Source organism: Mustelus asterias, chromosome 8 (genome assembly GCF_964213995.1).
Source record: "Mustelus asterias chromosome 8, sMusAst1.hap1.1, whole genome shotgun sequence".
In the NCBI taxonomy this organism is placed as follows: Eukaryota; Metazoa; Chordata; class Chondrichthyes; order Carcharhiniformes; family Triakidae; genus Mustelus; species Mustelus asterias.
This window is the reverse complement of record NC_135808.1, coordinates 137,145,904-137,160,807: the sequence shown is the minus strand read 5'-3', so window position 1 is coordinate 137,160,807 and position 14,904 is coordinate 137,145,904. Positions and strand designations below refer to the sequence as shown.

Below are 14,904 nucleotides of genomic sequence, written 5' to 3'. Positions count from 1 at the left end.
GATCTGGTAATGTGTAACGAGGTAGGTAGAATTAAGGATGTTCTTGTGAAGGACCCTCTTGGGTCAAGTGATCACAATATGGTCGAATTTCTGGCACAAATGGACGAGGAGAAAGTAGGGTCCCATACCAGTGTCCTCTGTTTGAACAGAGGGAAGTACGATAGGATGAGGGCTGAATTGGCTAAGGTGGACTGGGAGAGCAGACTGGTAGGTAGGACAGCTGAGGAACAGTGGAGGATTTTTAAGGAGATCCTTTTCAGTACTCAGCAACAATATATTCCGGTGATAAAGAAGGACTGTAAGTAAAGGGATAACCAGCCATGGATAACGAAGGAAATTAAGGAGAGTATTAAATTAAAGACCGCTGCGTACAGAGTAGCCAAAAATAGTGGAGAATCGGAAGATTGGGAAAACTTTAAGAAACAACAAAGAACGACTAAGAAAGCGATAAAGAAAGGAAAGATAGGTTATGAAGCTAGGCTAGCTCTAAATATAAAAAATGATAGTAAAAGCTTTGACAAATATATAAAAAGGAATAGAGTGGCAAGAGTGAATGTTGGACCCTTGGAGGACGAGAGGGGGGATTTAATAGTGGGAAATGAGGAAATGGCTGAAACTTTAAATACGTTTTTTGTGTCGGTCTTCACGGTGGAAGACACAAATAGTTGACCGAATATTAACGATCGAGTGTTGGTAGGAGGAGAGGTACTCAATACAATTAATTTACCAGGGAGGCAGTGTTTGGTAGACTAACGGGACTGAAGGTGGACAAGTCCCCGGACCTGGATGGAATGCATCCCAGGGTATTGAAAGAAATGTCAGAGGTAATAGCGGATGCGTTAGTGGTTATTTATCAAAATTAGTTGGATTCTGTGGTAGTGCCGGCGGATTGGAAAACGGCTAATGTTACACTGCTGTTTAAAAAAGGAAATAGACAAAAGGCGGGTAACTACAGGCCGGTTAGCTTAACGTCTGTAGTTGGGAAAATGCTGGAATCCATCATTAAAGAAGAAATAGCAGGCCATCTGGATAAGAATGGTTCGATCAAGCAGACGCAGCATGGATTCATGAGGGGAAAGTCGTGCTTGACGAACTTGTTGGATTTTTATGAAGATGTGACTAGTGCGGTTGACAGAGGGGAACCAGTGGATGCGATGTTTTTGGATTTCCAAAAGGCGTTTGATAAGGTGCCTCATAAAAGGTTGCTGAAGAAGATTGGGTCACACGGAGTTGGGAGTAGGGTGTTAGCGTGGATTGGGGATTGGCTATCCGTCAGGAAGCAGAGAGTCGGAATAAATGGGTGCTTTTCTGGTTGGCAGATGGTAACTAGTGGCGTGCCACAGGGATCGGTACAGGGGCCTCAACTATTTACCATTTATATAGACGATCTGGAGGAGGGGACTGAGTGTAGGGTAACAAAGTTTGCAGACGACACAAAGTTAAGTGGAAAAGTGAATCGTGTGGAGGGCGTAGAAGATCTGCAGAGAGATTTGGACAGGCTGAGTGACTGGGCGAGGATCTGGCAGATGGAGTATAACGTTGACAAAGGCGAGGTTATTCACTTTGGAGGAAATAATAGCAAATTGGATTATTATCTAAATGGAAAAAAATTACAACATGCTACTGTGCAAAGGGACCTGGGGGTCCTTGTGCATGAGACGCAAAAACCCAGTCTGCAGGTGCAACAGGTGATCAAGAAGGCAAATGGGATGTTGGCCTATATCGCAAGGGGGATAGAATATAAAAGGGGAGAAGTCTTGCTGCATCTGTGCAAGGCATTGGTGAGGCCACAGCTGGAATACTGTGTGCAGTATTGGTCCCCTTATTTGCGGAAGGATATATTGGCCTTGGAGGGAGTGCAGAGAAGGTTCACCAGGTTGATACCAGAGATGAGGGGTGTTGATTATGAGGAGAGACTGAGCAGATTGGGTTTGTACTCGTTGGAATTTAGAAGGCTGAGGGGGGATCTTATAGGGACCGATAAGATAATGAAGGGGCTGGATAGGGTAGAGGTGGAGAGATTCTTTCCACTCAGAAAGGAAGCTGGAACTAGAGGGCACAGCCTCAAAATAAAGGGGGGTCAGTTTAGGACAGAGTTGAGGAGGAACTCCTTCTCTTAGAGGGTGGTGAATCTCTGGAATTCTCTGCCCACTGAAGTGGTGGAGGCTACCTCGCTGAATATGTTTAAATCGCGGATAGATGGATTCCTGATTGGTAGGGGAATTAGGGGTTATGGGGATCAGGCGGGTAAGTGGAACTGATCCACTTCAGATCAGCCATGATCTTATTGAATGGCGGGGCAGGCTCGAGGGGCTAGATGGCCTACTCCTGCTCCTATTTCTTATGTTATGTTCTTATGTGGGAGGAAACCGGAGCACCCGGACGAAACCCACGCAGACACGAGGAGAATGTGCAAACTCCACACAGACAGTGACCCAAGCCGGGAATCGAACCCAGGTCCCTGGTGCTGTGAAGCAGCAGTACTAACCACTGGGCTACCGTGCCGCCCTCTGAAAAGACTCTATCCACTTTTATTTTATCGTGGCCCCTTTTTTGGGCTTCTTGCTTCTCTTCTACTCTTCCACTTAGGTTTGTGAATGCAAGATTTAGCCTGGTCCTGGAGGCACCTGCCCATTAGTAACTTGGCCGGGGCTACACCTGTAACTGAAGAGAAAACGTGCCAGTCCAGTGTCTATAGATCCCCTGGTCTGTTTTTTAATTCCCCTTTTAAAGATTTTGACAGCGCGTTCTGCTAGTCCATCCAATGATGGGTAGTAAGGGGCGGAGCGGACATGTCGTATTCCAATTGTTTCCGTAAATGTCTTCAATTCCCTACTGGTTGTTGTCTGTTGTCCGTCATTAAAACTTCTGGGATTCCATGGTGACAGAAAGATTGTGGTTGTTTCTCTATCATGCTTTGTGATGTGGTGGACATCATCCAGTGTACCTCCATCCATTTAGAATGGGCGTCAATTAACAATACAAACATGGAGCCCATGAATGGTCCTGCAAAGTCTGCATGTATCCTAACCCATGGCTTTCCTGGCCATAGTAATAGTTTTAACAACACCAGGTTAAAGTCCAACAGGTTTATTTATCTTCTTGGAGATCCTCTCCACTTGGAGCCGGCAGTTTGCGGTATCCACATCATGACTACCATCGACACCGCAAACTGTCGGCTCCAAGTGGAGAGGATCTCCAAGAAGATAAATAAACCTGTTGGACTTTACCCTGGTGTTGTTAAAACTCTTACTGTGTTCACCCCAGTCCAACGCCGGCATCTCCACATCATTCCTGGCCATTCCCAGGGATGTAAGGAAGCTACTGGTTTTCTATGCACATTCTAGATGTTTGCACCATTTTCTCTATGTCCCTATCAATTCCAGGCCACCAAATGTAGCTTCTCGACAACATTTTCATTTTTGATACACCTGGATAGCCATTATGCAGCTGTTGAAGGATAGGCCTTTGAGCGGGACGTGGGATAACTACCTGGCTCCCCCACAGGATAATGCCATCTTCTATGCTGAGTTCCGGATATTTTGTCACATACAGCTTCAAGTCTTGTGTCGGACATTTCTGCATTCCTCCATTTAACATCATGTAACTTAGTTTATAGAACATAGAACACTACAGCGCAGTACAGGCCCTTCGGCCCTCGATGTAGTGCCAACCAGTGGTACCAATCTAAAGCCCCTCTAATCTACACGATTCCAATATCATCCATATGTTTATCCAATAACCATTTGAATGCTCTTAATGTTGAGTCCACTACTGCTGCAGTCAGGGCATTCCACGCCCTTACTACTCTCTGAGTAAAGAACCTACCTCTAACATCTGTCCTATATCTCTCACCTCTCAATTTAAAGCTATGTCCCCTCGTGCTAGCCATCACCATCCGAGGAAAAAGGCTCTCACTATCCACCCTACCTAATCCTCTGATCATCTTGCATGCCTCTATTAAGTCACCTCTTAACCACCTTCTCTCTAACGAAAACAACCTCAAGCCCCTCAGCCTTTCCTCATACGATTTTCCCACCAACATCCTGGTAAATATCCTCTGCACCCTTTCCAACACTTCCACATCTTTCCTATAATGCAGCGACCAGAACTGTACACAATACTCCAAATGCGGCCGCACCAGAGTTTTGTACAGTTGCAGCATGACCTCCTGGCTCCGAAACTCAATCCCTCTACCAATAAAAGCTAACACACTGTACGCCTTCTTAACAACCCTATCAACCTGGGTGCCAACTTTCAGGGATCTATGCACATGGACACCCAGATCCCTCTGTTCATCCACACTACCAATTATCTTACCATTAGCCCAGTACTCTGTATTCCTGTTACTCCTTCCAAAGTGAATCACCTCACACTTTTCCGCATTAAACTCCATTTGCCACCTCTCAGCCCAGCTCTGCAGCTTATCTATGTCCCTCTGTAACCTGCCACTTCCCTCCGCACTGTCTATCACTCCACCGACTTTAGTGTCATCCGCAAATTTACTAATCCATCCTTCCACGCCCTCATCCAGGTCATTGATAAAACTGACAAACAGCAGTGGCCCCAAAACAGATCCTTGCGGTACACCACTAGTAACTGAACTCCAGGATGAATATTTCCCATCAACCACCACCCTTTGTTTTCTTACAGCTAGCCAATTCCTGATCCAAACCACTAAATCACCCTCAATCCCATGTGTCCGTAATTTCTGCAAAAGCTTACCATGGGGAACGCTTTGCTGAAATCCATATACACCACATCAACCGCTTTACCCTCATCCACCTCTTTGGTCACCTTCTCAAAGAACTCAATAAGGTTTGTGAGGCATGACCTACCCTTCACAAAACCGTGCTGACTATCCCTAATCAAATTATTCCTTTCTAGATGATTATAAATCCTATCTCTTATAATCCTTTCCAAACCTTTGCCCACAACAGAAGTAAGGCTCACCGGTTTTGCCAATGTAGGGTCATTTTGAGTCCAAGTCTTTATTTGATTTGCTGAAATTGGCAAAGTGTCCATAAAATGTAATGTCATCGTTATTTCATCCATTTTCACTGGTGATGGAAAGCTTGTAGGCAAGGGGGGGGGGTGTGGTCCATTATGATTGTAAAGTGTCGACCACACACATACTGATGGAATTTCTTCACTGCCAAGATCATCGCCAAACCCTCTTTTTCTATTTGTGCGTACCTTCTTTCCGCATTGGCTATTTGTTTAAATGAGATGTTTTATTCACCATCATCTTATAATCACCACAAAGATGGATTGTGTTCCCCAGCTTTAACACCGGGACTACCGGTGCGGCCCACCCGAAAAATTGTGCAGGTTGAATTATCCCCAGCTCTTCTAATCGCTTCAGTTCAGTCTCCACTTTCACTCATCGAGTATTTGGAACTGGTCATGCCTTAAAAAATCTCGGTCGATCATCTGAGTCCATGTAAATGTTGGCTTTGACCCCTTTTATTTTTCCACGGCCTGTCTTGAAAACCTCTGGGTACTTTCCTATTATCTCATATAAGTTTCCAGTGCCCATTTTGAAAATTTTCCTCCAATTCAACTGGATTTTTTGTAACCAGTCCCTTCCCAAAAGGTTGGGGCCTGGCACTTGTACCACTATCAATGGTAGTCGAACTGTTTGTTGCCCATATGTGTCTGGGGTTACCGTGATCCCTACTACTCGTAATGCCTCTCCTATAAGTTGCCAAATTTGCCTTAATGTCCTTCAACTTGAATGTAGAGATATTCAATCATAAACTTCTAAGTTCACACTCCCCTACAATGCTGCTGCCTCCGTGTCCACCTCCATATCCAATGGGCATCCATTCATTTGGAGCTATAATTTAGTAATGCTAGTTCCTCCTCTTCAGCCTGACTTATCTGGTACATTCTGTTTTGGGGTGCCTTCACCCTTCGATATGGGCATTGCATGCTCTGTTTGTTTTGTTAATCTTCCTTGGAGCAGGCTCCCTTGTTGCATGCACAGCACTGTTGTGCTGGCCGCTCCCCAAACTGTGGAACTCTCTCACAGCTAGTGTTGGGATTTCCTTGCTTGCTTATTTTTCCTCGCCCAAGGTCGAGTTTCACAAGTATGTTCAATTGGGAACATGGGTCTGCGGTAGGGGACTCGCATGATCCTATGGACACTACTCTCTAAAGACCTTTGCAGCTCTTGGGCCCCTTTCTCCGAACACTCCCAAACTAAGGCCAGCTCTGTGGAATTTTTAAAATCTAGGTTTGCTCTGTCAAAAGCATTCTTTGGGTTGCGAGATCATTTATGCCATGAAACGGTCACTCAGCATTTCCAGTAAAGCTGCTCCAAATTCGCAATGCTCCGCCAGTTTTCTTAGTCACATCAGGAATTCCGTTACTGGTTCTCCTACAAATCTAGTGGCTGTATTGAACCTATACCATTGCAAGATCATGGGAGGTTTCAGATCATAATGATTTGCCACCATTTCTACTAACTCATCAAAGGTCTTGGATTCCGGCGTTTCCAGATACGCCAGACTTTATATAATACTGAATGTTGCAGCCCCATACGCTGCAATTGAATGATCCTTTGCTGAGTATCTCCTTCTATTTTGTTTGCTCAAAAGAAGCACCTCATTCTCCCAGAATATTGTGGCCAGTCCTCAATACTTGCGTCGTATAGCTCCAATTTCTTACAAAAATGGTCGTTAATATAATAACTCCAAGAGTTGGCTGTGAAGGAACCATGCTTTTATTGCACAAATTAAAATAAACAATAACCACAAGCCTGTGGTGAATACAACAGGTCCAAATGGGACTAAAAAGTTAATGGACTCTCTCAAGGTCCTGCTTGGTATACGAGCTCCACCTGGTGGCTAATTACCAGTCCTCAGGGAGCTCGTATTCACAAAATCACAGAATACTACAGTGCAGAAGAGACCCTTCGGCCCATTGAGTCTGTACCAACGCATTAAATGCCCTGACCTGCCCACCTAATCCCAGTTGCCAGCACTTGGCCCATAACTTTGAATGTTATGGCATGCCAAGTACTCATCCAGGTACTTTTTAAAGAATGTGAGGCATCCTGCCTCCACCACCCTCCCAGGTAGTGCTGTCATCACCTGTCCTCCAGACTGTCATCACCCTCTGAGTAAAAAGGTTTTTCCTCAAATCCTCCCTAAACCTCCCACCCCACACTTTTAACTTGTGTTCCCTCGTAACTGACTCTTCAACTAAGGGGAACAGCTGCTCCCTATCCACACTGTCTATGCCCATCATAATCTTGGACACCTCGATCAGGTCACCCCTTAGTCTTCTCTGCTCAACGAAAACAACCCAAGCCTATCGAACCTCTCTTCATAACTTAAATGTTCCATCCCAGGCAGCATCCTGGTAGATCTCCTCTGCACCCCCTCTAGTGCATTCATGTCCTTCCTATAATGTGGCGACCAGAATTGCACACAGTACTCCAGCTGTGGCTTCACCAAAGTTCTATACAACTCCATCATGACCTCTCTGCTTTTGTAATCTATACCCCGATTGATAAATCCGAGTGTGCCATATGCCTTTTTCACCACTCTATTAACCTGCCTTTCCACCTTCAGAGAGAGTATTCAATAAGCCCAACTGGGAGGTCAATTAATGATTCCCATGCAGATCATGGAGGTTATCACAGGAACCAACTAGGGATTGGGCTATTTTAGATTTAGTATAATTTAATGAGAATGGGCTAATTAATAACTTTACTGTAAATGACCTTATAAGAAATGGTAATCATAATATGAAAGGGTTTTATATTAAGTTTCAAAGTGATATAATTCATTCTGAATTGGGAAGGCGGTGGCGTAGTGGTATTGTCACTGGACTACTCCAGAGACCTCGGGCAAGGTCTGGGGACCCGGGTTCAAATCCCACCAAGATAGATGGTGAAATTTGAATTCTATAGAATTCTGGAATTAAAAGCCTCCTGATGACTATGAAACCATTGTCAATTGTCGTAAAGACCCATCTGGTTCAATAATGTCCTTTAGGGAAGGAAATCTGCCACCCTTACCTGGTCTGGCCAACATGTGACTCCAGATCCACAGCAATGTGGTTGACTCTCAAATGCCCTCTCCCAATAACATTCAATGGCATCACTGAATCTCTCAGTATCAACATCCGTGAACAATGACCGATTTTATTGGTGCATGACTCCTAGTTTCCTTTCCAAGGTTTAAAATGATAACATCTTCCAGTAAATTAGCACCAACTAATTCACATGCAATAATGTGCTATCTCTTTGGTGAATTGCACTGCAATCCTTCACAGTCGCCAGGTCAAAATCCTGGAATTCCCTCCCTCATGGCATTGTGGGTTCATCCACAGCACATGGACTGCAGTGATTCAAGAAGGCAGCTCACCACCACCTTCTCAAGGGCAACTATGGATGGGCAATAAATACTGGCCAGACAGCGACACTCATGTCCCACAAATGAACAAAAAAAGCTCTATGTACACAAGTGAGGTTTGTTAACAGAAAAGTTATACTTTGCTTTGAGTGAAAAATATTTTCTTATTTTAATAACTACACTTACGAATGCTCAGCATGGAGTATATAACAGGAAAGCAATTTACAGCAGAAGCTGGAGGTCTGAAATATAAACAAAGTGCACTCAGCAGGTCAGGCAGCATCTGTGGAGAGAGAAACAGATTTAAGGCGTCCGTTCCCCAATCTCTGATGGCGAATCACTAATGTCTGTTTCTTTCTGCACAGATGCTGCCAGATATGCTGAGCATTTCCAACACTTCCCGCTTCTATTGGAATAAAAATAACACCTTCTGCCAGCCCTCCAAAACAGTCAGATTTTTGTGAGCCTCTCACTCCCCTTCAGTAAGAAACTCAGCAACAACTGCCTGAGATTTGCTTTAGCACAACATTAAACACAAATGAACAAAGGAAAAGTTAAAGTATGAAGAAAACACTCACTCACTCACACACATTCACACTCATTTACTCATTGTTAAATGTTAAGCTAATTGATTTGTTATAGTTAAACAATGTTGTTAAATAAAGTTGTTTTGATAAAAGCTTCCAAGTGTGTCAGTAGAATCACACCTGAGGTGAAACACCCTATCCAAGAACAAAGAAAATTACAGCACAGGATCAAGCCCTTCGGCCCTCCAAGCCTGCACCGACAATGTTGCCTGACTTAACTAAAACCCCATACCCTTCCGGGGACCATATCCCTCCATTCCCATCCCATTCATTTACTTGTCAAGACGCCCCTTAAAAGTCACTACCGTATCTGCTTCCACTACCTCCCCCGGCAACGAGTTCCATGCACCCACCACCCTCTGTCGAAACAATCTGCCTCGTACATCTCCTTTAAACCTTGCCCCTCACACCTTAAACCTGTGCCCCCGAGTAATTGACTCTTTCACCCTGGGAAAAAGCTTCTGACTATTCGCTCTGTCCATGCCTCTCATAATCTTGTAGAGTTCTATCAGGTCTCCCCTCAACCTCCGTCGTTCCAGTAAGAATAAACCAAGTTTCTCCAACCTCTCCTCATAGCTAATGCCCTCCATACCAGGCGACATCCTGGTAAATCTTTTCTGTACCCTCTCCAAAGCCTCCACATCCTTCTGGTAGTGTGGCAACCAGAATTGAACACTATATTCCAAGTGCGACCTCAATAAGGTTCTATAAAGCTGCAACATGACTTGACAATTTTTAAACTCAATACGCCGGCCGATGAAGGCAAGCATGCCGTATGCCTTCTTGACTACCTTCTCCACCTGCATTGCCACTTTCAGTGACCTGAGCACCTGTACACCCAGGTCCCTTTGCCTATCAATACTCTTAAGGGTTCTGCCATTTACTGTATATTTCCTATTTGTATTAGACCTTCCAAAATGCATTACCTCACATTTATCCGGATTAAACTCCATCTGCCACCTCTCCGCCCAAGTCGCTAACTGATCTATATCCCGCTGTATCCTCTGATGGTCCTCATCGCTATCTGCAAATCCACCAACCTTTGTTTCGTCCACAAACTTACTAATCAATCCAGTTACATTTTCCTCCAAATCATTCATATATATTACAACAGCAAAGGTCCCAGCACTGATCCCTGAGGGACGCCACTTGTCACACTAATGCCAAAATGACAAATTATTGGGATCTAGTCTGAATTCACAATATACCTTGGGGTTTATGATCTGATATTCCAACACTCTCACACACAAACACGCTCAACCACACACTCAAACAAATTCACTTACGCACATGCACTCACACACTCACTCAGATTCACTCACTCCTGAACACTTACTTACTCACTCACACTCACTTATTCACTCTCACACTCACTCTCTAACACACACCCACTCTCTCTCATAGGCACACATACTCACTCACTCTCATACTCACTCTGATACTCACTCTCACACACATACTCTCTCATGCACACTCACTCTAACACTCTCTCACATGCACATTCTCTCACATGCATGCACACACTTATTCACTTTCTCATGCTCACTCATTCACTTCACACTCACACCCTCTCACATAAACTCTCACTCTCACATGCACACTTTCTCACACTCACTCATAGGAGCATAGAAACAGGAGTAGGCCATTCAGCCCATTGAGCCTGCTCTGCCATTCAATACGATCTTGGCTGATCAGACATTTCAATGCCGTTTACACCCACTATCCCCATTGCCATTTACATTATTGTTAATCAGAAGTCTATCAAACTCTACCTCAAACATACTCAATGACTGAACTCCCACAGCCCTCTGTGGTAGAGAATTCCAAAGATTCACAACTCTGTGTAAAGTAACTTCGCCTTATCTCAGTCCCAAATGTCTTTCCTCTTATTTTGAAATTATGCCTCTGTTTCTAGATTCCCCAACCAAGGGAAATATCATACTTGCATCTACTCTGTCTATTCCTTTAAGTATTTTGTAGGTTTCAATGAGATCGCCTCTTCGAAACTCTAGAGAATACATGCCCAGTTTGCCCAATTTCTCTTCATAAGACAGTCCCGCCAACCCTCGAACAAATTTGGGGAACCTTTGTTGCACTCCCTCCATGGCAATAATATTCCTTCTGGGGTAAAGCAACCAAAACTACACACAGTGCTCCATGTTCACAAGGAACACAATGAGTCTCACTCAATAGCTCTTACTCTGCACTTCTTAATAGCTGCATCATTTCTGGACTGGTCTGTCAGAATCTGAAATTTACAATTGTGTGATATTTGTATCATTGAACACAGATTCCATCACTTACATGGTTTCCATGGAGATCCAGCTTGATTAAATTGGGACAGTTTATGAGAGCATCAAATTTAGTGATGTAGTTCCCGGGCAGGATGCAAACCTTCAGCGCAGAACAGTTAGGCAAACTGCCCAGGTTTTTCAGAAAACGTCCAGACAGGTTTACCACTACAATTTCCTCCAGTTTCTTCTCTTTGAATATACTGTCCATCTCTCCACAAGACTCGATTAATGATTTTGAAGGAGACAGGAGATGACTTCTGTCTACCTGACGCTTCACACCTGTGGCGATCTGTGAAATATACAAAACCATCAAACAGAGAAAGTGGAAAGGATATTATTATGATCAGGACAAAGGGAAAGATTATTGAGCGGATTTCTACACAAATGTCTCCCTTCTCCCTTTCTCTTTTAGAAAAGTACATCTTCAAAGCTGACATTTCAGTGCTGCATTCAAGAGAAACAGCATGTTGTGAGGTGTCCTTTTGTAATGATTAAACTGAGCCCCGTGCAACCTCTCAGATGAATGTAAAGACCAAAGATTGAGCTGTATGTGCAATTTTCCTCATGACTAACAGCTCTTAAGTGAATTTCAGAAGACAATAGAAATAAAAGCAGGATTGGCCCATTTGACCTCTTGAACCTGCTCCAGCTTTCAATAAAATCCTTATTGATCTGCTGTCTGTCCAACTCTACTTTCCCTTACTGTTCCCAAATAACTTGATCCCTTTTGTGCCCTAAAGATTTCTATAGACATCTGATAATAAAAGAGTTGCGTGGTGATTGTCCCTTTAAAGATCAATTGGCAGCGTAATGGTCACATAACCCAGGGGACTAATCGGGGAGCTCGGTACTCAGAGTCATCTCAGGAGCTGATTGCAGCCACGAGGCTGTAAGCCTTTGTATAGTTTTAACCTGTAAACAGACAAGTTGGTATTTTCCCTAAACTGGTGAACGAGCATCTTTGCAAGTTGTAAAAGTGTAGTATGGTGATGTAAGGCACAAACTCAGCTCTGTGAACTGACAGAAGTTTATTAACAGAATAATTATACACATTACAGCGCAAGGAAGAAGGTCCTAACTCCACAGGCCCAAATTTCTGACTGTTGGAACAAGCTCAGGCAAGTCTGAGTGAGTCCTCAACTCAGCTCCTATTTGGACTAATGTGTCACAAGACCCTTTCAGGGAGACAGCCCTTAAAGGGCTATTACAACACAAAAAGGAGGGCTCATGTTAATTAGGGACTAAAACGAGATGAAGGCAGTGGGCATGTCTGAGGTACTAAATCACGACTTTACCGAGGAAGAGGGGAGGCGATGGCCTAGTGGTATTATTGCTAGACTATTAATCCAGAAACTCAGCTAATGTTCTGGGGACCCAGGTTCAAATCCTGCCATGGCAGATGGTGGGATTTGAATTCAATAAAAATTTGGATTAAGAATCGGTTCACTAATGTCCTTTAGGGAAGGAAATCTGCCATCCTTACCTGGTCTGGCCTTCATGTGACTCCAGAGCCACAGCAATGTGGCTGACTCTCAATTGCCCTCTGAAAAAGCCACTCAGTTGTATCAGTGTTTCAAGAAGGGAGCTCTCCACCACCTTCTCAGGGGCAACTAGGGATGGGCAATAAATGCTGGGCAGCCAGCGACGCCCATGTCCCACGAATGAGTAAAAAAAAAGATGCTGTCAATGGCATAGCAAAAGAGCAGGTGGTTGAGACACAGGATGGGCTAAGAATTGATAAGAAGGAGGTACTGGCGAGGCTGGCTGTACTTAAAAGTTTATAATTCACCAAGACCGGAAAAGACACATCGAGGACACATTGAGTGAAGTAAGAATTATAATTGTGGAGGCATTGGCCATAATCTTCCACTCCCCCATACGGGGGGGGGGGGGGGGGTTGTCAGAGGACTGGGGAATTGCAAATGGCTTTGCAAGCCAGCGCACTGCAGAATTACAAGATCCGTGTTTTCTTATTAGTTCGACTGAGAGCAATAAAGAACATTTGCAAGGTTAATCACCTCCTGTGTCATGAAAGGCACTATCTAAATGAAAATGTGTATTTTCTTGAACATGGCATTTCCTTTCCGAATCACTTTGTGTGATTCTTGAAGCAGCAAACTCAGGTCAATCAGAATGGAAACATTCCCAGTCTCTCACCATATTCTACCTGCCTCTGCTTCCGAGGAAAGTTAATGATTTCACTTTGCCACATCTACCCTGTTGTTTACTATTTAAAACAAAACTCTAACAGATTTGCCAAATATGATTTCCTTTTCATATATCAGTATTGACTCTGTCCACTCATATTCTGATTTATTAAATGTCCGCTTATCATGATCCCAACAATAGGTTTTAACATTTTCCCTCTGACTGATATCAGGCTCACCACCCCACCCCCCAATTTTAAATAGCAGGATTACGTCCTTGCAATCCATGCAAACTATCTAGAACTTAACGATTTCTGAAACTCCTAAACCAATCGCACGGGGGATGATGCGCGGGATTTGTATGATAGATTTCTGGCACGGTCTGCTCCCACACTGATCCCTCCCACGCTGAGACCTTTCCCACGCTGAGACTCTGGCACGGTGGCACAGTGGTTAGCACTGCTACCTCACCGCGCCAGAGACCAGGTTCAATTCCAGCCTCAGGTCACTGTCTGTGTGGAGTTTGCACGTTCTCCCCGTGTCTGCATGGGTTTCCTCCAGGTGCTCCGGTTTCCTCCTACAGTCCAAAGATGTGCGGGTTAGGTTGATTGTCAATGCTTAGTTTAGGATTAGCAGGGTAAATATGTGGGGTTATGGGAATAGGGCCTGTGTGGGATTGTGGTTGGTGCAGACTCGATGGGCCGAATGGCCTCCTTCTGCACTGTAGGGATTCTATGATTTTATGATTCTTTAAACCAGTGGATCCCAAAGGGTGCGACGCACCACACTGGCGCAGCAAGAGAGGATGGCAAGTGTGGGGGGAAGATTCAAGGACAGTCAAAGAAACATTTAAACATGGATTAGATATTTTTCCAAAGTGATTGTTTTATACTTTCTGGATGTCCCATGATCATATTATAAAGTAGTTGTGTTCTATGTTATGAATCAAGCACCTGCTAGGAGTTGTTTTTCTTTGTTTTTGAATGTATTTCTTATCAATAAAAAATTCGGTGTGGCGTGAGCAAATTTTTATTCCGAAAGTGCGGCCCAGTGAAAAAAGTTTGGGAACCACTGGGTTAAACTCTGAGACCCCTCCCACACAGACTCCCCCACATTGGCCCCCCCACACTGAGACCCCTCCCACGCTGCGAGCCCTCGCACAGAGCCCTTCCACCGTGTGATCCCACCCACACTGAGACATCTCGCACATTGGGACCCCTCCCACACTGAGACTCTTCCCACACAGACCCCCAGTGAGACCCCTCCCAGACTCCTCCCACACTGAGACCCTGCCCACAGACTCCTCCCACATGAGACCCCACCCACAAACATCCCACACAGAAACCTCCCCGCTCCGGCGCCTCCCACACTGAGACCCCTCCCACACTGACTCCCCCCCACACTGAGACCCCTCCCACACTGAGACCCCTCCCACACTGACCCCTCCCACACTGACCCCTCCCACACTGACCCCTCCCACACTGAGACTCCTCCCATATTGAGACCCCCT

General features: G+C 44.6%; 1 protein-coding gene across 1 annotated transcript in view; it reads right to left on the bottom strand.

Annotated features, from left to right (window-relative positions):
* Positions 1–14,904, bottom strand: part of LOC144497794 (leucine-rich repeat and IQ domain-containing protein 3-like) — a 67,050-nt gene that overhangs the window by 50,374 nt on the left and 1,772 nt on the right. Inside the window, exon 2 of the mRNA XM_078219230.1 lies at positions 11,258–11,536. Coding sequence (XP_078075356.1) covers positions 11,258–11,536 — 279 coding nt within the window. The remainder of the gene's footprint in view (positions 1–11,257; positions 11,537–14,904) is intronic.